We start from the raw sequence: 22,656 nt of genomic DNA on the forward strand, positions 1-22,656 counted from the left end.
GTTTAAAATCATTTCCCACGATGGCGGCAAACTGTTCTATTCTATTCTCATGCAGTGACAGTCAACACTCACATTAAAGGTGTTGAAGGGTTTCCTGTCTCAGAACTGCCTTCTCAGAATAAGAAAACACCTCTAACCACAATTCAACCACATATCAAATTCAGTTTAAGCTGGAAATGCTCTTCAGGATGAGCTCATAGATCAGAGGTTATGCTTTTTTATATTACGATACATGTGATTACTCTCTTTCTGAACGGTCCAGTTTGACTAATCAAGCATTAGTGAGACGTATATACAGCAGGAAGCCACATGTGTAAATGATGGTATTAACGAAGGCTGCACAACATTTAGCTTCCCTGGTTTCAGAGCCCTGCTGCTGTGTATGTGGACTCACTGACTGACATGCTAAATTGGATCAGAGCCATCGTTGGTGGTATTGATTACACCTGTGCCTGACGGTCTATTATCAGCGTCCCTTTGTTCTGATCATGTGTCCCCTTTGTTCTTTGAGTCGTTCCTCATCTTCATCTCTCTGTCTGTCAGTCAAGACATGATTCCCTGCTATGGTTTCCTCCACTCCCAGAGGCAGGGAGTGGTTAGATATGAAAATTCCTGTGTGTGTGTGTGTGTTACAGTGGCAGCTGGCTGGTCAGACCCTGTGGGGGCATCTAAAGGATTAGAAAACAGATCATTGTGTATGTATGTATGTCTGTGTGTGTGTCTGTGTGTCTGTGTGTGTGCGTGTGTGTGCAGGTGTGTGTGCCAAGAACATTTGGGCAGATGGCATCAAGTTCCCTTCAGCTCAGTTTACCCCCTGTGGTCCTCGGGCGTCCCAGTGTAGTGCAGTGTGTGTCTGTGTTTGTTGGTGTGTGTGTGTGTGTGTGTGTGTGTGTGTGTGTGTGTGTGTGTGTGTGTGTGTGTGTGTGTGTGTGCTTCCCTTGGCACTGACATCATCTGTGTGTATGTGTGTTTATGTGTGTGTGTGTTTGCCCTCCCTCCGTGCTGTCAGGGGGTCGATGAGGCTGCACTTTCTGTCAAGGTCATTGTTCTTATCGACCAATAACATTTTATATATGCAGCGTGAGCTCGTGTTGTATTTTGTACGCTAGGATAATAAAACAAAAACCTACCGAGAGAAATAAAACACTGCTGGATTAGATTAGATTAAACTGAGAAGGGCTTTCAGAGTCCATTTCATAATTAAAGGCCGTCTTTGAGTGAACGCCTCCTTCAGATGGTGCACATTAATGATGTATGATGATATGAATCTTACTGACACCCCGGGGAGCAGCCGGGTCACTGAGGCGGAAAAGAACGAGATATAAAAAGAAACATAGTAAAAATGTCTCTAAATAAAGATGATAAAGGATCATAAATCTTTACTGATGTTTACAGTGTTGCCAGAGGACATTTATCACACTTCTCTCATTCTGTCTTTGTCTTTTTTTCCCCGCCAGATTCTCTCCATAGGAGTCCTGGACATCTTTGGCTTTGAGGACTATGAGAACAACAGCTTCGAGCAGTTTTGCATCAACTTCGCCAACGAACGGCTCCAGCACTACTTCAACCAACACATCTTCAAATTAGAGCAGGTAGAGTGTTACTTTCCCTTCACTCTCTGCCATTTCGGCCCTTTTTCGCCATCCAGACAAAGATTATTGTGCAGCTGCTGATAACACGCCATTCCATTTTGTGTTTGACTGCCGCTGTGACGATCTGCTGCCCAGTTTCTTGGTGCCCAGTGACGTCAGTCTGTGCAGACTGGCGTCATATTATTGTGGCTGTTACGCGTTTTGAAAAAAACGCCTTTATGCCTTTGATTGATTCGTCTGATGGAGTGAAGAATAGCCCCCCCACCTCTGAGTGACTTTGCAGTTTTTGCCTTCATACGTCAAACCGGGGGAAAGGGATGACTTCCTGTGCAGCGGAGAGCTTTCACCGCAGCACAATAAGGTTTAACACATTGTGAGAGAGGCGCTGCTTTTGTGCTGCTGATTTTCTGGAATCTCGGTTATTTGATTGGATCTGTAGGTTTTTTTTTCCTTTTCTATGCTACCCTCACAATGCTCAACACACTTTCAATAGGAGGCTGTATGATTGCTTTGTGCTGGACAGCCACGTTCCCCCTGACATTACAGCACAAGCAGCTGTAATTATGTAGCTAGGTAAAGTTAGCACGCACATGCATTAAAGCAAAAGGTCGGAGGAAAAATGCTGACTGACCACAACGGGCTGACAGGCCGGGTCAGAGGCTGGAGTCAAACAGAGCTGCATGTTTCCTGACAGCTTAATGCTGCTAACGCCGGCAACACTTTGAGCTTTGTGTTGGTTCTTGTACATATTTTTCTGACTGGGCCTGTTTATTTTTGTTTACTCTTTGTTCCTCTGAATGGCTTCACTTTCCCTTCCTTTTTTCTTTTCTGGTGTAATTTCATCACTGCTCCTTTTTTTTTCATCCATTATGACTGCCGTGCTGATCAGACAGACGTCAGCTCCAGCCTCATAACTACCCTCTCTCTTCCCCTAAAAGGACTATTGCTGAACCACTAATCCCTGACCAGCTATATTATGTATTCATTATGCTCATTTATTCAGATACCAACTGCCAAACCACTTAATATTCACTGTGCATGTTCCCTTTTTATCCCAGAATGGTATCCATTCAGACAGAACAAGCAGGAGAGCACTGAGAGGGAAAGGGAAGAGAGACATTTTGGGGGAGATAACGAGTCTTTATCAGTTGGTTCTCGTCTCCCTCATACTGAACCCTGATTGGCCGTGGCAACTTAGCAGGCGGGCCCATCGCTGAGGGCCAAATGAGGAGAGGAGCAGAGTGGAAAAAAGGAGCAGTGTTTCAGTAAACGAGTGCAGTAACGTCCCTTCACCCTCAATGAACATCACAGACCACCGATGCACTAATGGTTCTGTTATCTGTTTCTGACAGTTAGCCCTCAGGCACGGCACACACACACACACACTGCAGGATGTAACATGTGCTAACAAACAGGTTGTGTTACACTTAATGAAAACATGATGGTTAAGCACTCTGAGGCATTAATTTTCTGACAGCTGACTGTCATACAAGGACAAAGCTAAAACTAGAATGACTCTCAGTAGAGTGCATACCTCCACCAAATCAATCTTTTATTCAATCTGGTGTAATCTAGTGACAATTAAAACCTTTAAAACCAATCCAAACCATAGATCCACACATTTATTCCAGAGAAATTAAAGTAAACGTTTTAGTGTTCAAGAAAGATTTCTTGGACTCGTACCTTTATCAGATACGCACTAAAATTTAATTCTGGGCCGAGACCCGTTCCTTGAGGGTGCTGCTCAGCCTTTCTTCCATTCTGGCCTGGTGGCCACCTGCGGTATTGCAGCAAAAACGTCCCCTGAAGCCCAAAAAGCATTTTCCCCATAGAGTGCCTTTATAAAAGAGACGTCTGTAAAACTGATGATAGGACGTCAGCAACTAAGGTCAGTTATGACTCTTTCCATTATGAATTTTTGATCTATGGAGATTTTATACTTGTAACATTTTCAAAAAGTGATTTAAAGATCTGTGACATGATCACAGTATAAAGTCTGTGTGGGAACTTAAGGGAATGCTGGAGTTCATTTGAATCCCTCAAAACAGCGTTGACAGTTTACTCAATTAACAAGCTAATACCTTCAGATAATATACATTTTGTCAGAAATCATAGCTGTACACGCGCCCATGTGACCTTACTGTAACAGAATCTTGACTTTGAAGTGATCAGGCCTGCAAGGTTTGACACTTCGATCGGATTTCCAAGAGCTTGGACAAACCTGCAGACGGGAAGGAATTTTCTTCGACAACCGATTGGACGAATCAGTGCAGCTAAACAAGTGACTTGGACTGGTGACATTCCTCTGTCAGTCCCCGTATCAGATCAGGTCTGGTGGAAATCTGTCTGAATGGGAGCCTGGCCAGACACTCATCTGCCAGAGCAAATAAAAAATGAGCTCGGCAGATTCATCTGGTTCCCAGGCTGGTTTATGACCAAATACCTGAAAAATTAATTACACTCCCATCAGCTGCTAATTTGAAAATGTTGGCATGCTGAGCAAAGATAATGCTTATAATTCTACACATAGACACCAGGTTTGCATTGTTATTGTGAGCATGCTGACATCAGCTTTTAGCATGAAGCACCGCTGTAGATTATATATAATACAACAAATGATTACACATGTACATGTTCTTTTTCTTTATTAACTGGTAAAATGTTTCATCATCATTAAATAAAACACAACCTTTATTAAATCCCTCAGAGGAGAGACATAGACATAGAATTGTTGTTTTCTGCCTGCTTTACTTTTAAATATTTAGCAACTTGTTTACTTTTTGTGTTGTCAGTCATGTTGGCAGGTGCTCCTCCGTGGCTGTCCCTGTTTTGATTGAACCTTTCTCTTGGAGGTTTGTTCCTGTGTTATGTCCAGCTAATAAGTGTCAAAGTGTTGCTGAGACACTCGCCCTCACGGGGCGCTGCTCAATATTGTTCCAGCAGAGTTCACGTTTATTATCCTTTAATCACCGGGGTCCTCCAAACCTTTGGCTCTCGGCCTCTCCAGAGTTTATTTGACAGGACAACAGTTGAGGTGGTGCTGAGCACCGGGGCCCCCTCTGAGGCAGGTTGGTATAGCTTCCTCATCCAGGGCTGCCAGATCTTTACTGATTTGTGTTTGTTTGAATAAAGCTGTGCAGTTCACGCCACCGGCCCCCTCTGCCCTCAGTTTGACGTCATGAGGGGAGAAAGCACTCCACACCTCGTCGGTTGTATTGAGCCTTAAAATAATGGCACCTGTGGAAGATACAGAAACCTTTCTGGATTATATGAACTCACCTAACTGATCGGTACTCAATAGCAAATGTTCAGGAGAAGACCATGGCTCTTGATATCCCTTGAATGGAGATGAGGTTTCAACATTTGTGACTCCTCTTTTGGTTTTCTGAAACAGAATTAGGAAAATTTATATGAGAAAGGAGAAAAAAACTCTGTGCAAACATTTGTTGTTGTAACACTGAGTGGATTCCCCATAGCAGCTGTGTTTGCACCCCTTCATTCATTTTATATCCATTATTTATCTGTGTGATAGCGGTAAGGTTCGCCTTGTCTCATTATTAGATATGACACTCTTCATAATCACTGTGTTTCACAGTTGTTGCACTCTCTACACGTTACCTTTATTTGTTTTTTTTTGTGGAGTGCACATCAGCTACAGCAGTCTACAGTTTCTGTAGCGTCTCCCTACATCATCCCCTGTCCTACCAAAGTTACTTTGGACAACAAACACACACAATGAGTACTCCTGTGTGATACCAGACACTTCACACAGATTCTCTAGGACCAAGATATTTACAAGGTATCAATCATGAATATTACAATGTTTATTGTTTATACAATTATTGATTAATTGCTATTGTTAGAATAATCTCGACCCTTGTGAGTGATATGTGGTTGGCATTTTGTGTATAATCATTAAAGGAAGTTCTTGATTGATCATAGAAGCTAGTTCATTAAATTTAGTCCATCACACAGAACTTAATCACTTGTGAAAGGTTGAATTCTCTCCATTTCTTGTTTTTCTGTTCTGGCTATTGTCCTAACACTGTGTAATATGTAAAATCTGACTAAGTTTAAGGTCGCAATCCATCTGCGATACCTTGATCAGTAACTGAATTCACTCAGGTCCATGCCCCTGCTGCCATTATCAGACAGGTCAGTACAGTTTGCCACAATGGTGGGTCACACAAATCGGTCACAGGGATTCTTCCATGTTCAGTTGAAAGGTTCTCTTGCGGCATGTAATGATTTGATAAAAACCAAATCAATGAATTCACCAAATCAATTGTAACTTGCTCTCTCTCTCTCTCTGTCCGTCACTCTGACTCTGAAAGCTTGACTTTTCATCGGGGGGGTTTTCCATCCCTCCTCCCCCCGAGCCCCCCCGCAACCAATCAGTTGGTCTTATCAGCAGTGTGTGTGTTTACCTTCGGGACGGCAGCCAAACCTAATAGGACCACACCAACTACAAACTCTCAGTGAGACGGAGGAGGGCGTGTGTGTGTGTGTGTCCAGTGTTTACACTCAACATGCCAATTGGTGCTCCGTTTCTTTTCTCTGCGAGGACGGTATATCAAAGTAGGAAAATACAGGACAGCCACCGCCGCCTTAGGCAAACACAGTATCGTGTTTAACGCCTGAGATGTCTCGATTCGTAAAGAAATAACAAACGTGGACAGTTTTATCTTCATCTGATAGAAGAAGAAGAAGAAGAAGAAGAAGAAGAAGAAGAAGAAGAAGAAGAAGAAGAAGAAGAAGAAGGAGGAGGAGGAGGAGGAGGAGGAGGAGGAGGAGGAGGAGGAGGAGGAGGAGGAGGAGAGGAGACCCCTTCTGACTACTGTTACTGCTCCTCACTCCTTAGCAATCCTGATAAAGTCAACTACCCCTAGATTGAATGAGCAAAGTTTTGATGTGTCGATGCAGAGTTTCCGACCCCTACACCCTTCTTCCAATCACACAGTTCTGCTCGTTCCTTGACGTCATTTTTATGAGTCATTCTGGTCGGGTCCCAGTTGCGCTCTTTGTGGCCGGACCGCAAAAAAGCACAGCCCACTTACAGATCAGAGCTTCCTTGGTGACAACACGGCGCACATGTCTCTGTCAGTCCTTTGTGTGCTTTTCAAAAAAAACACCAGAAGTTGCTCCAGCTCACATGATTGCCCCGCTGTTCCTCCTGTCCGCTCGATGAAAACACTCTGCTGTGATAACAAGAGAGGAGGGCGCTGCGCGTGGGTGGAATCTAAAGAAAGACGAAAATTGAGAGACAGCAGCAGACGTGGAGAATTGCACAAAAACACCCACGGCCTCCCTCACCTCTACCCAACCATGAACACATTTCAGAGGACGGATACAGAGCTGACTAACAGATGAAGGGATGTTAACAGCCACCACAACAGGTCTCCCTGATTTCTTCAGCACAGCAGAAAGTCTGAGGGCGTTCATTGCCTACAAATTGGCTTTGGTTTGGAGATTTTCACGTCTCCAACTTTTCACTGTTATGTCTCTCTTCTGAAAGTGGTCAGTGGACAGTTAAAAGCGTAGCTTCATGTTTTTCAGTGTGAGTTTTTGGGGACACTGAATGTGAAAGAGTGGCTCAAATGGGCTTCCAGAAATGTTGAAATTATTAATCAGACATGTGGTTGACGTTTCAGCAGTCAAATAAGTTCACCAATTTTACAGGTGTGTTTACAGGTCTTAGGGATTACTACTGCATATGTGGATAACGTAATATAAAGCCTTTTGTGGCTCCAGAGGAAGCTGCATGTAATCTGATAAAGTGATGAAAGATCGGTTTTCGGCTCTCACTCATGTGCTCTGAGATACTTACATTTTAGATAAGTCTGTCATTTCCATCTGACGTGTCCTGTCTGCTGCAGTGTTTTGATTTAGTGCCCCAATCCTCTCTAAACTCTGCTAGTTTTAGCCTTCAGGGTCCAGACAACTGGTGCTTTTTCTATTTTACCAGGTCTTTCATTGTGTTCACTTGCCATCGCCAAGTCTGAAGGCTGAAGTGAAAAATAAGCTATGCTCAGACAAGGGCCGCAACAATTAGTTATGATCATTTTGTTGCTGTCATTCACTTTTCTGTTCATCAACCGAACAATAATGAATTGTTTAAGCTCTATTTAAGACAGTAGCAGCTGGTGAGATTGGCGGTCATATGAAAATTTGAAGACTTCTTATACAGTGTTCAAAATAATCCTCCGGGCTCAGCTGTTTACGTAAATGTGCCTACGCTGGCTGATGAGCGTGTGCTTGTTTATCTCTTTTTATCTGTGTGCCTGCATCTAATTGTCTTTCTCTGAGTCAACACATGTGTTAACAAACTCTCTCGCAGACGCAACAGAGTGAGCCAGATGAACCGAGTCAGCCGTCGCTACGTGCTCGGCTTGATGAGCTCTAAACAAAAGCACACGCGTGCGACTTTTTTATGGCTCTGTTTTCGTTTTGCCTGATCAACGTCTGGGCGAGCACAAAGTCGCCACATGTTCCGAATGCCTCGTCAGTGATTCAGCAGCCTAAATATGGAGGCGAGGGCAGAGGTGTCGCGCATGTTGAAGTATGTTCCAGAGCCGTTTCACATGCTTGGCTGCTGCCTCGCCACTGTGATTGATGGTCAAAATATTCGACATTCTTTCCTTAATTACTATAATGGAAGCCCAAAAATAAATGCACCCTTTAATGGATGCATACAACGTGGTGCCAGAGTGCAGATGTAGAGACTTAAATGTATTATTACACCTTCAAAATATTTACAGTAAGCGCATACTAACACACGACTGTACACAGATCATTATCGTCACGTTTCCTGCTGGGTTTATTTAGCTATTAGCCGCAGTCATTATGCACGTTCATTATCCATGCTGGATGTTTTGTGACCGCCTGCAGGCCGGGATGCCTCAGGCCCTGACACACCAGCATCAAAGAGCCAAGCTGCGTCAAAGGCCGTCTGTTGCGTCACCTGACATCTGCCAAAAAGCTGCACTTGAACACACCGCAAAGATTAGTACTTGTAATTCTGTGTGAAAGGAAATACCTCTCTCTTATGTACAAGCCATTGTATTGATCAAGCAGCATTTTTTGAGGCCACTCTCACTCATATGGCGACTTCCGATTAAAAAATACGACTGAATAAAAGTTGAGAAAGGGTGCTGGTGAGGCGGCAGAGGAGAAAACTAGGGAGACACTGCACTAAATGGGTGAAAACCTGCCTACTACTGTGACAGGCTCAAGGGGCTCTCCCTCTGTTTTTCCATTTTTCTTTTTTTTTTGTGCAGCCCATCAGGGTGATTTCGCTCGCTGACGCTGTATTTTGAATTTAGAGTGTCCTGCTTCAGAGTCTTACAGAAGCCAAATCAATGGACATTTTAGAAAGTATGCTTAAACCCCCTCGTTTTCATTTTTTAAAACCCAATATTTTGTGGTTTACACTTAATGTCTTGCCTTCTATTGCTCTGGTTTTTCCGTTGTGCGCGTTTCTTCCCGCTGCAAAGCTTTGTAACCTCTGTTTGGAAAAGTAATACAAATAGTCCATTAATCTAAGTCCATTAAAACTATTTGTAAGTGGATATCTGAACTTCTGGGTTTTCATGAAATTGACATGCATATTCATGGTATCCATAGAATGATATTCTTTGTTTTAGTATCACCATGAGCAAAAAAATCCCACTTAAGCTAAAGAACATTTGTGTGAAAGTGCATGAAATGCACTCAGCACATTCATGTTCCCCAGAGGAGCAATTTGTCAAAGTTGCACCCAACATCTGACATAATCTAATAGGCTCATTGCTTTTAAATGTTCTGAGCACACTCACGCTTCCAACATAGATAAATCGTTTTGTTTGTAATGACCCCACTGCTTTTCATCCAGCTCCTGGCAAAGCTCTTAGAACAGTCAAATTAGCATTATGTTGTTGTTCTTTCCATTATACGGCGTTGGGGGATGCAATTAGATGGCTGCCATTAGTGCTTTTACCATTTTTTGTATTGATTTATCTGAAACAAACGCTGCTTTTCTTCTCTTCTTGTTCAGCTGGTGGGCTCACTGCCTTCATGCTGCTGCTGACCGTTAATGTTCAGTGATATTAAGTCAAAGCTTTGCCGAGTGTGCGCACTCTTTTCCAGCAGGCCGACAGTAAAGACAGACTGTTACCTGAAACTGTTTACATACCTCGCTCAAATGTACCCGAACGGTAGCTTTCAAGAGAGAGAGGAACATTACGGACTGACCTTCGCGTCACTTTGCATCTGAGCTGGCAGAGGGATTGTGACTGGTGTTTGTAACTGGTTTCTCCCTCCGGGGTATTAAGGGGACACGGGTCGTATACTTCAGTAGTCATTGGCCCTTGGAGGCACGTAGATGTTACCAACTGACAACCAACTAGCAGCCAGGTGTTTTCATAGTGGGGATTCAGGTTTTTACTGCTTTGCTCAGACTTGCTGTATTTATACCGTTGTGAGTGTGCACAATGAGAACGCGTTTGAACGTGACTTCTTCCGAAGAAGTTGGAATATTGAATAAGCAGAGGTCACAGAGGCTATACAGCAGCACAGGACCAAAAGCTGAGTGATGCCTCGGGGCAGGAAGTCAGTCACTTTTGGGGGTGCTGTAATCTAAACTGCTAACTTAATAAACTTTGTGTAACTCCAACAAATTCTTAATTATTTTGGCAATAAACTTCTGTTTGTCCCCACGATGCACGTCTCTTTTTGGGTAACTATTCCAATGGCAGCAATAAAGTATTTACCAACTTGTCTACCCACTTACTTACTTACTCAACGTGCCTCTTTGTTAAGAAAAATTCCTGCTGAAACCATCAAGAAAAAAACCCCAGTTCATTCTGTTGTATGTAAACATCAGTATAAGAAGTGTTGAGTCAGTCTCATCCAGGTAAAGGTTAAATAAAAAGTCAATAACGTCAAGCATTTTCCCGGCGTTTTCTTTCCTCTGTGTCCCCCCTGCAGGAGGAGTACAGGGCAGAGGGCATCGCCTGGCACAACATCGACTACATCGACAACAGCGGCTGCATCAACCTCATCAGCAAGAAACCCACAGCACTGTTCCACCTGCTCGACGAGGAGTGCAAGTGCGTGACCTGCTGAATTACACACAATGCTTTAAGAAGCCAAACAGAAACGTTTCAATTTGTATCTAAATAAGAAGCTACAGACATGCAGGAAAGATATTTAATTGGGAAATAAAATGGAATAGAATTGATTATTGGATGATGGGGAATAACTCAAAATGCACTTTCTGTACCCCTGCGTGCAGTTAAAGCATGCTTTTGCTCCATCATTAGAGTCTGGGCTTTTTCCCCTCTGTGTATGTTTTCGGTGCCTTTGTTGGCGTGTTCATAATTTACATTCTTACGTGTCAGAATGTTGTACAAAGCCAAACATATTTCTTCGCAGCGTGCTTTGTTGAAACGACCTCTTGATCACCCTGCCAAAGCGCGTCTTAAGTGGAAGAGACATACTGCTCCCTGTGCAGGTTTTTTGCTTATTAGCCTGATTGATATCGACACTGGGACTTCTGCTTTGGGCCTAACTAAGGCACGAAGACGGGCTTATTCCTCTGCCTGCATCTCTGGGTCACTTTCTGAATTTTTCTCTGTTGTGAAACTGCTCCCCTCCTGCAGGTCAGCACTCCGCCCCTGTACCTTTCTCCTCATAAATCATATCCAGCACCCTGCTGCCCGCCTCGCATAGAAACACATTGGGCGGTGCACACACAGTCGTATTTATCTATGTTAGCTGTCATCTTAGTTGCCACTTAGTGTAGCTGGTTCATCTGGATCTAATAACACCTGGAATGGACCGAATGGTGTGTACATGTTTGTCTGTATAAATGTGTGTTTTTGTCAGGAGGTGGAGCAGTTTTAGAGAATTAGGGTCAAAGGGGGATCTGTAAAGAAAAAATAAGGGGGGACGGGGTCTCTCTTGGGGTTTAATGCTGCCACAGGAAGGGGCTTCATGCTAAATGATTACACAGAGAGGAAGAAGGACGCTTACAGATCTCATCATTCACAGTTAGTGGAGTTCGCAGGGCTTCGGGGCCTCTGGAGAAGTGGATTGGGTTACTGCAGGGTATGGGGGCGAGTGTGGGGGTTCATTTCTACAGTAACTGCATCAAGCTTTGAGACCCCTGCAGATATACCTCAGCCAGTGGAGGAGCAGGGAGGAGAGGATTAAGATGATATGCAACATCCCTTTAGGTTTGTTGATCCAGGCCACCCGAGGACAGTAGAGAAAGGGTAGAATTTCCATGAGGCAAAGGTGAAGAATGTGGAAATAACTTTGGTTAAATTTGAGCTGGAGCATTACATTTGTCAGAGTTTTAATCCCCGAGGGTTAGAGGAGAGGAATTCACGGTACTATTTCTTTTCCCAACTTTTGAGAAATGCACAGGATCAGCTGCTAGAGTGACACTGCCTCGTGGTCTAAAAAAGTATGTGGATGGAAGAGACACAAAAGGCTGTTGCAGAAAGAGAGTTTTCCAGAGACAAAGTCCTCTATTTGTGAAACCAGAGATTTATTCATAATGTCAACTTTTCATTTTCATTGATTTGTGTTTTGAACCTGGGCCTGATGAAATCCCTGTTTCCTCTAGTTTCCCTCAGGCTTCCAATCAGACCTTGCTGGACAAGTTCAAGCGTCAGCATGAAGGAAACAGCTACATCGAGTTCCCTGCTGTCATGGAGCCTGCCTTCATTATCAGACACTACGCTGGTAAAGTCAAGTACGGAGTCAAGGTGAGACACACGCTCCTGCATGTCACTATATGTTTACATATGTTAAAGTCATAATATGTAGCACTTTTGCATTTGAATGACAAACACATCTAGACCTTTTTTTTAAAAAATATTTTTGTTGAGTTGTCCACGTACATTATCCCAAGCAAGTTCCCAGCATGTTCCCAGCAATGTCAAAACCCAGAGAAATCTGCTGTTTAATTCAAGGCAGTGGTGCATTTCAACTGATCACCTGTTGCTGTAACTCAGGTAGACTTTATTTTTTTCAGGGTGACACATGAGAACAATGCTATTACATTAAAACAGCCAAACCAAATGTGAGCATTTTCTAAAGAAAAATAATATGATTTGCCATTAAGGAAGATGCCTTGTCAACCTAAATGTTTACAACTCATCACCAGAGGTCAGCAAAACAAAGCAGAGGCAAACCACAATCCAGATTAATGCTCAGTCATCTAAATCATGCACAGACAAAACTATAACAAGTGTGAACAGTCACTTGTCTGGTAGTTTGACAGAGCAGTGAGCTGGGCTCAGACATCCTCTTTGTATCCTCTGTTGTCTGATTTTATCTTCCTTTCAGTGACAGAATGAACAATTGTCTTCAAGACTACCAAGTATGTTTGATAAATTGAGCAGTCATAACAAAGCTGTAATTTTCTTACAATGAGGAAAAAAATAATATGGTAATTAAATGAAGTGATGATGCTTTGGTGAGAATCAGGGATTGGATCTGGATTAACACTTAACACTTCAGATTAAAAACAAGGAAATTAAAGAAACTTCTGCCTGTGTGTTTAAAGTTTAAAATCAAAGCTGTGAGCAAATGAATGAAGCTCCTTCTCACTTTACTTAAACCTTTAAGAACTCCGCAGCAGACCCACTTGTTGTTCCGCCGACCTATTTTTTCAGCTAAATCAAATTCCCTGTTCGCCTCCCAGCTGCGTTTTGATACGAAGCACATGTGCTGGAGCGGGCCGGGCGTATTGTTGTTTGACTGTTTAATATAAATCTGTAACAGTTGGTTATCGTGGACGTGGAAAGGTATCCCGTATCTGCTGCGAGCCAAGGAGTTGTTTGGTGTGAACTGTGCAGCGAGAGCCACGGTCGTGAAATGTGTCTGACGTTGGCCTGGTGGTGAACACACAGCTGATTCGTATCATACGGGGAGAGAGAAAGAGCGAGTGTTGAAGGGTTTATAGTTCATGGCTCTGTTATCATAGCACAGCGTCAGTCGAAATATTTAATTGCTCACAGACAGATGGAGCAGAAGAAGAGACGATGGTTAACTGTGTGTGTGTGTTTATGTACCTCATATCTAATGTACGGAAGTGAAAGATGTACAGAAAGTAATATGAAAAGAGATAGGAATTAAACATATGGAGATTAAAGGAATAGTTCAGTATTTTGAGAAATGTGCTTGTTTGGGTTCCTACTCAAAGTTAGACAAGAATATCGACACAGCTCTCATTTCTGTTGGTCAGACGTGAAGCTAAAGCCACTGGCAAGTTAGCTTAGTTTAGCTTAGCTTAGCCTGAATTATGGAAACGAAGGGAAACTGCTAGCCCAGTTCTGTCCTAAATTGGCCTACAATCACCCCTAAAGTTCGCTTATCAACATATGATATTTCGTTCAATTAATAGAGACAACAGCAGAGCTTCTCAGGCTTGTTGAACACTAACAGCCGACCTACTGTCAAAGCAAAAAACAACCATAAGAAAGACCTAGAAACTCCGATCTGAGTGTTTTGTAACACCCAGGTCTATAAATACGTAGTACGTTTTTGTTACTTACTGATCAAGTTTTAACTGTCTTACAATGGTGGTAAGAACACATCAGCAAAGGAACAGACTTGGACATAACACCACAACATCCATTACATTGCACAGTTGGTATTTACGGATTTACAGATTTACGGATTTTTACAGAAAAAGTGCCAGAGACTCCAGGCAGTTACTGCACCATCCAAGCAATAGCCCCTATCCCACCTCTTCACACCACTATAGAACGACAGGATGCCATTTTTACATTACAGTTATTGTTGGATGCATCATGTCAACTATTGAGCTTTGAGGTGCCTGTAGATGTAGTAACCTGTGGACGGAGCCAGGCGAACTGTTTCTCCCTGTTTCCAGTCTTTATGCTGAGCTAAGCTAACCAGCTGTTGACTCAATCTTCATATTCAACAGACAGAAATAACAGAGGCATCAATCCTCTCGTCTAAATCTATCCTTTAATTATGGGGTAATGACAGTGAAGGTTTGCCTCTAAATAGCTGTAAACTGATCTACCAACTGGATCCCTACTGTGTAACCAACTGTCCAGAACAAGCCAATATTTTCTGACACTTTCAGAATGTCTGTGTCAAAACTCAGTCCTGAGGACTAACTAATCCACCCACTGTGTCTTTCCTTCATTCAGGACTTCAGGGAGAAGAACACTGACCACATGCGTCCTGACATCGTCGCCTTGCTCAAGAGCAGCAAGAACGCCTTCATCTGCAGCCTGATGGGAATCGACCCCGTGGCGACCTTCCGCTGGGCCGTGCTGCGAGCGTACTTCAGAGCCATGGTGGCTTTCAGGGAGGCCGGCCGCAGACACACCCACAAGAAAACTGGTGAGGGAACGTCTCTTAAGTCCAGCATGATCGTATAATGGGGCAGAAGCTTAGAGGTCAGAGGCCCTGAAAATGTATGATGTGAAGAAGATTTAACTTCATCACAAACACGCGTAGTTAGACTAAACTGTGATTAATCTCTGTAAAGACAATTGTTCTCATGCCGCGGTGTCCAAACTCCTGTTTTAATTGGTCCAAGAACAACATGGTGTGTTAGAGGAGATGAAGAGTTTTAACTGAGTTGGGCGTCCGCTGCTGAGGATGATGAGGAGGAGGAGGAGGAGGAGGAGGAGGAGGAAGAAGAAGAAGAGGAGAGGGTTTGATCTACTTCAGTGTTTATTTTCACAAACTGGGAGGAATGTTACAGCACAGAGTGTTTGAAAGTGTCATCACTGACTTATCACAGAGGCGTTTGTGTCTCTGGTCTTTTCACTTGAAGAATTCTCTCTTTAATTCTCCTTTTGTTTTGTTTCTGTGCCTGTCTGCAGCTTTTCTTCTGCTGTTCACTGGTTCACCTTCTCAACACCCTCTCCTCTTCATCTCCTCGTTATATCCTCAGATTACTCATCATTTCTATTTTCTTTTTTAATGTACGAAAATATTTTTCCGTCATGTTATTCATTGCAAAACATGAAGTCTCTTTTTGTGTCCCCCTCTCTGTGTCTTAGGGAACGATACAGCCGTTCCCTGTGCTGTTGTCAAAACCGTTGACAGCTTCAGTTTCCTTCATCACCCGGTTCACCAGAGGAGCCTCGAGATCCTTCAAAGATGCAAAGATGAGAAATACAGTAAGTATTAGTATTAGTATTAGTATTAGTAAAAACACTAGTAAATTCACCTCAAGACACACTTCATATGTGAAATGTGTTGATTTTTGGTTTTAACACATGTTAAACTAAAATATAAATCCAATTTTTAGAAGGTGTAAAAGAGTTCAAATTTCACCAAATTTAATTTAGACTTTTTGATCTCGTGTATCGTGGAGCTTCCTGCCACAGGAGGATCTTCTCCTCACCTAACACTGAACAGTAAACATGGTCTTCTTGAGCTGAGGGTAGGAGGTTAAAATTGTGAGGGGGGTTTTTCTAAAGATTTTTGACATTTGACCGCAAAAATTGAGAAATTCCCCCAGGAAATAATAATGGAGCATACAGGCATAAAAGTGACGAAGGTCACTTGTTTATGTTTATGCTTCAGAGCCCCAATCATTTAGTCCAGTTGTTTTCAGAGGGTAGAAGAAACTAAAACATATACATTAATTTATCATTTATATGTAATTTATAATTGGTTCAGTTCCAAAACTTGATCGTTATTTGTGTTTTTTCAATTTCATAAACTCTCTCAACTGTACGCCTGTGTGATTACAAATCATTTAAAATTCATGGCTGTTTTGAATGAAAACTTGACATTTTAATCGCATGTTTACAAAAAAAATAATAATTCCACTTAAAATGTGTGCCAGCTTTGAGATATTAAAGTAATGAGGCAGCTTTTTATAGGAAGTGGTTCCTTTTACAGGCCAACAGATATATTGTTTGGCCTATCACAGATAAATCAGTATTGTTTTTGTTTGTTTCAGTGCACTGATGTCATTTTAGACAATACAGTTCATTATTAAACTTTTAAATATCCTGGCTCCATTACATTATCTTTGTTACCAGTGCTTGATAACCACCAGAGCCCAGAGTGAGTAAAAATGTGTCAGGAACAAAAAACTCCCAGTAAACTTTAATCACCGTGTGAAAGGGGCTCTCTGTTAATGGGGATTATAATGACATGGATTCCTGTCGATAAAGGTCTGTTGAATCAAGGTGCTTCTATCAGAATCCCCTCACTGAGCTCAGCCCAGGGACAGAAATCAATCCAGGCTGTATTGAAAAAGTGATGGATCACTGATGACTCTCAGCCTCAGTGAGGTTTTATTACACTGCTTTTAATAAGATATTGGAAATCTGGGTCATTTTGAGCTCTGGTCAGATTGACTCACCTCACAGCAGCAGCTCATAACCAAACATGTTCCCACACATGAGCGATCAGAGAAATGAATCAGGGCCCACGAGGTCCGGCAACGTCTAACGACGCCCCCAGATTTCCTGGTCAACCTTTATTACAAATTTCTGCAGTAGCTGTTTGTACATGAGTGTGTCTGTAATAGCCTTAAAGTATGTGATTGCATGTCGCATGGCTTTCATCTCAAGGGGTTTACCAGCTGCTGGCACACAAACTGATTTCCAAAGAAATTTCCAAGCAAAATCCCAGAAGAGTTTTGTCCACTTAAGGAAAACTCCACTGATTTACGCATGAACATCAGCGCACTAGTTGAGGTTCGTACTGATCAGTGTGTGAAAACAGTTGTGTGTGATATCTTTGTGTGGCTGTGGGGCGAATGTCAAGTCACGAAAATAACTCTGGTGGTGTCATCAAAGTTATCTCTAAATGGAAATCCTTTGTCTCACACTGATGCAGTAGGATAAAGTTGGGGGCTTTTACCAGGATCATAGTTTGTAATGAAAAGACAACATTGTTATGATGGAAGTGGCGGATGCAGTGTTTTGCTTGACACGGAGTAGTGTATAAAAAATGTCATATTTCTACCCTTGTCATATCAATTTTCTAGCTTCGTTTTGTCTGACGCTTCCAAAATTCCCAAAATTTAAGGAAATGTAACACTCAATTGCTGGAGTCCTCTACGAACATCTTCGTAGAGAACATCTGTGATAAACCAAATCTTCTCAGCTAACAGATAATTTGGGGTCAACCCAAGCTGCCATGGTCTGCCATGATAGTTTGTGGCCCAAATGGGGGATTCAGCATCTAACCTAACATTAGTAGTAAGTGTTGTTATCATATGAAGACATCAAACATAAAAGTATGTAAACTGGTAGGTGACATGGGGGTTTTTCTACCTTAGGTCCGTGTAAACAAACAGTGTGATCGGTTCAATCTTCTGTTAAAAGTCACTTGAGGAGATTGATACCATTACAGCTGCCAGGTGACCAGCAGAGACTCTAGGAAGCTAGTGGTACCAGTCCAGTTTATTAGCGGTGGTGGACTGCTGGGTCGGGCTGTTTCCAGTCTTTGTGCTAAGCTAACAGGCTGCTGGCTGTGGCTTCATACTTACTGTGCCGACACCAGAGGGGAATCACTCTTCTAATCAGGCTATCCTCAAAAAAAAAAAAACAATGAGTGTTTTTCCCACAAAAGTAGAATTATTCTCTTCATTCCTTCCAGTAAACTGGAAACACATGTTCCTCTGCCAGAACCTCACAATCACACTCAAAAACCCCTGGGACCGATAGAGGAAAAGTAATGTCAGTATAAGTCAGGAGCAAAGATAATGCTTACTAGTCGATGAAAGCAGGAGAGAAAGCAGCGACGCAACCACATATGAGACAGATAAAGGAAAGGTAGCTGGGAAGAAACTGGGAAAATAAGAGTAAAATTTCCTTGACAAAATGCAGTCTGCAGTAACAGCCATGAGGTGTTGGTTGTAGCTGGTTAAAGGTGAAGTAATGGAAGAGTTGGATCTTTTAGCTGTGATTGAAGATGCAGGTGGAGATGTGTCAGCTTTGAATCTCATCACCTCTCCTCTCCTCTCCTCTCCTCTCCTCTCCTCTCCTCTCCTCTCCAGGTATCACTAGGAAGAATCCTCGAACACCTCTGTCAGATCTTCAAGGCACCAACGCCCTGAATGAAAAGGCCAGCTGGTGAGTATGACGCTATGCTGTAGGGTTGATAGCAGAATTTTAAACATTGCTATCACACCAGCATAAAAAAGGATATTTGACACCCCTTTCAATCCAGCACTGAGAACAAAAGAAAGCCATCACCACTAAAAATAAGATAATTATTTCTTAAATGAAGAGACTTGTACACTGTGCTGTTACAGAACAAGTCAATGAACACAAAGCAACACATTTCAAGGACATAGATTTTGTTTTGCTGTGTCCTCAGTGTGTGCTGTGATTATCATTCAAAAAAAGTGACAAATCAGAACGTAAAATATGCAGCAATTCTGTTATTAACATTATTTGAAAATACTTGCATGTATCAACAAATTCATCAACAAACTTCTCCACCCCTGCCTCTGTAGGGATGGCTATGGTGTTGGCTGTAACGGTCGCAGCTCCAGGTCCGGCCGTCTGTCCTCCACAGGTCCCGCCTTGGAAGAAGATGGCATCTTCCTCAACTCGACGAGCAGCAAGCTCCTGGAGAGAGCTCAGGGCATCCTACTGTGAGTCAGACACAGTCATACGTGGGGTAAAAGGGAGGATACTGGTACTTATGTAGAGTACTTTAGCAAATATACTTTAATTGTTTGCATTTCTTCACTGGGCATCTATGGTTCCATTGCATACATTTTGAAAATTAAAGTAGGCCGTTTCATTAATGAATGGACGTACTTTTGTAAATGTTACTGTTACACTCTGAATTATTATGATATCTGTTTCTAAAAAAGCAATATTTCTCTCCTATAGGAGAAACAAAAACTGCAAAAGCAAGCCGACCCTTCCCAAGGTAAGGCACCCTCAGAAGCAGTTGTCAGAGGTCTCACAGCAGATATCAGCTGACAGACACGGGTTCAGATATGATGTGTTTTTGTGTCCGCAGCACTTGCTGGATGTGAAGTCTCTGCGTTACCTGAGCAGCGTGTTGCTCCACGACCGCATCACCAAGTCTCTGCTTCACCTGCACAAGAAGAAGAAACCACCCAGCATCAGCGCTCAGTTCCAGGTCAGTGCTGCCGGCGCCCTCTGCTGGAGGATCAGTGCGTTTCAACAACATTAGTGACTCAGCAGCAGCAGCAGCAGCCTGGAGTGGCTACTGAGCAAGATAAACACCCAGATTCTCGCAGTTAAAGATGCAGATTTTTCACATTGAATGTGGATGTGACGTCATCGCTGTGTGTTTGTGTGTGCAGGCCTCCCTCAATAAGCTGATGGAGACTCTCGATCAATCAGAGCCGTACTTTGTCAAGTGTATCCGCTCCAACGCTGAGAAGGTAAATTCCTGCTGCGGGAGAACTTCTTCTTCGTGACTGACTGCTGATTCTGTTTTATTGCTTTAACATATTCTTTTCACTCTGTGTTCCTTTAGCTGCCGTTGCGTTTCAATGACAGCCTGGTGCTCAGACAGCTCAGATACACGGGAATGCTGGAAACCGTCCGGATCCGACAGTCAGGATACAGCATCAAGTACACCTTCCAGGTAATCCAACCCATACAACCCTCTGTGCCATGTTAGTCTTACAGTGTTTGTATTTGTAATAAGTAATAAGTAATAAGTTAGTTCGTAGTGCGGCGATGTTTAATACTCATTTTATTGTCACTTTCTGCAACACCGATCCCAAAAATGTTGAGATGCTGTGTAAAATATAATCAAAACAGAATCCAATCCTTGGTACCAAAAGTGAGGTAGTGCTCCCAAGCCCATGTCACAAAGTGGTAACATCACTCCCTGTTTATTTTTGTTTGACATGGCGTCCCAACTTTTTGGGAATCAGGGTTGTAAGTACCTTTTCTGTATCTCATGCATATACTATATTTTCAGGATCGTTTGTTTTGTTTTATCTTTGGTATCCCCTCTGTAGGTGTATGTTAATGTGAATCATTCTGCAGGGTTGGTCTTGGCTCTGTGTGTAAGAACACTGTGAACCATCAGAAACACAAGCCAAATCCTTCTTATGTCTCAACATACTCGGCCAATAAAGCTGCTTCTGATTCTAATCTTACTTTCTATTGCTGCACAAACATAGCAAGATGTTGAGATTCACAGTTTTAAGACTGATGGGAGCACAGCTGTTTTTATAGCCAGTGTCTGATTTTGAAAATGGAAGAGCAGGCTCTCCTAATATAATGAGATGATTAATTATATCCTATTCGTCACGAGAAACTGCCATGAAGCCTCACTGTGTCCAAACTGCTTTTCTGACATTATGTTGCAGGACTTTGTGCGTCACTTTTTTGTGCTGCTGCCTCGAGGCACGAGTCCAACCAAGTCGGGCATCAGGGAGTTTTTCAGACGGATCCACCTGCCACCTGCTGGGTATCAAGTGGGCAACACAATGGTAGGATGTCTAGAAATCAGTCTGTTTCCCTTTTTTGTACCATCCCGCAGCCCTGATTTAAATCTTCCCACATGATGTAGGTGTTTCTGCGGGAGGCAGAACGCCAGCGCCTTCAGACCTCCCTCCACCAGGAAGTCCTGCGGCGAATCGTCACGCTGCAGCGCCGCTTCAGGGCCGTGCTGGAGAGGAAGCACTTCGTCGACATGAGGAGAGCCACCTGTGTCATCCAGGTGAGAAGTCGTGGTATAAAGAAGAGGTCTTGGACGTCCCTGTTGCTGTGGTTTTACTCATGCAGCTGGAACAATATTTAATACTCTGATTAGCCATAACATTATTGCTGTAAGTGTGTCATGAATCACTTTAACAGTCGTGCACCAGCAGAGTTTCTTCCTGCCAACGTTTCTGGAGGAGTTTCTACAGTCCATTAAGGCTACATCGCCTGAGACTGTTTACACATTAAGTGATTAATAGCTTTGCATTAACTCTTGATATACAAGGAAAACGTCTCTAGATATAGACTCTCCATTAGAGATGATACACATTTATGCCCCCTAGGACAGATTCTAGTTATTAATCTGGCTGTTATTGCTCTAACTCTCTAATGTCTGTCTCCTTGATGGATTGGCTTTCATTCCAAAATACGATTCCTACCATTAAAGTCTTCGAGATCACTAAAACAGTTGGTTAACATCCATCAATGTCTTGTTTTTAGCTGACCTGCAGTGGTTTAACCTCAAACCTTGCTGCAGTGTACATGTGTACTCCACGACTGTGCACCATCAGTTTTGGGTGTGGTTACACTCAACCACATCCATCATTGACAATGCAAGGGGTCAGAGATGAAAACAGGCCGTAATCTTCCAACCCAAAGAGAGCAAATCGCTGCTTTTCAGTTTTGTGTCTGGTATCTCTTCAGGGACAGTAGCTGACTGAATGATTATTAATGTCTCAAACAACAACATTAAAGAAAGATTTTATTTTCCCACCTGAATATTTGAGTATTTATATCAGAGCTATTTAAAGTCAAGCTTGTAAATCTGAAGAAGGGACTTGAATCAGTGATTCTGAGGAGGATAAGAGCAGATATGTTGTCAGATTGTAGACCCGTACAGTTACATCTGTCTGAGGAAAGACAGAGAGACAGAAGGAGAGAGAGAACGAAAGAAAGCAAACAGTAAGAGGATTGACGGAGGGAGAAAACACTGCATTCAGGCGGTATGTTTTCACTGGAATAGCCCTCAGAGGGGAGCTGTCCAAATCTTTGTCAGGCTGAAAGAAAACAAACCCAGAGACAGTGAAACACTGAGCAGGAGCCAATGAAGCACAGATAACGTCTATGAGAAGAATAATAAAGCATGAATGTATACTGCAAACTGCATTTTGTCCTCCGATCTATTCTAGGTTTGGTAATTGTTATTTTAAGATGGAGAAAGGTTATCTGAAATGTCGATGTTAATTAGCAAAGTTAGCCATTTTTCAGTAGCGTGCTGATAAAGTTTCTGTTTGCATGTGGCAAGAGTACAATCTGACATTCAATACATGTTTTAAACAGAAAGAATGAGAGTTATTCCAGGGTCTAATCAAAATAACGTGAGGAGTTTCAGCCTGTTCGAATCAGTCAAAAATTTC

General features: G+C 42.7%; 1 protein-coding gene across 13 annotated transcripts in view; it reads left to right on the plus strand.

Moving 5' to 3' along the window:
• LOC119024291 (unconventional myosin-IXAa-like) overlaps positions 1-22,656 on the plus strand; it is a 143,893-nt gene that overhangs the window by 102,127 nt on the left and 19,110 nt on the right. For all 13 annotated transcript variants that reach the window (XM_037106924.1, XM_037106912.1, XM_037106918.1 and 10 more), the window contains 13 exons: positions 1,458-1,592; positions 10,557-10,678; positions 12,202-12,343; positions 14,765-14,960; positions 15,629-15,748; positions 18,592-18,667; positions 19,054-19,194; positions 19,439-19,478; positions 19,572-19,694; positions 19,882-19,962; positions 20,058-20,168; positions 20,905-21,027; positions 21,108-21,257. In XM_037106924.1, the coding sequence (XP_036962819.1) occupies positions 1,458-1,592; positions 10,557-10,678; positions 12,202-12,343; positions 14,765-14,960; positions 15,629-15,748; positions 18,592-18,667; positions 19,054-19,194; positions 19,439-19,478; positions 19,572-19,694; positions 19,882-19,962; positions 20,058-20,168; positions 20,905-21,027; positions 21,108-21,257 (1,560 nt within the window). The remainder of the gene's footprint in view (positions 1-1,457; positions 1,593-10,556; positions 10,679-12,201; positions 12,344-14,764; positions 14,961-15,628; positions 15,749-18,591; positions 18,668-19,053; positions 19,195-19,438; positions 19,479-19,571; positions 19,695-19,881; positions 19,963-20,057; positions 20,169-20,904; positions 21,028-21,107; positions 21,258-22,656) is intronic.

The sequence above is a fragment of the Acanthopagrus latus genome, chromosome 8 (genome assembly GCF_904848185.1).
Source record: "Acanthopagrus latus isolate v.2019 chromosome 8, fAcaLat1.1, whole genome shotgun sequence".
Lineage (NCBI taxonomy): Eukaryota > Metazoa > Chordata > Actinopteri > Spariformes > Sparidae > Acanthopagrus > Acanthopagrus latus.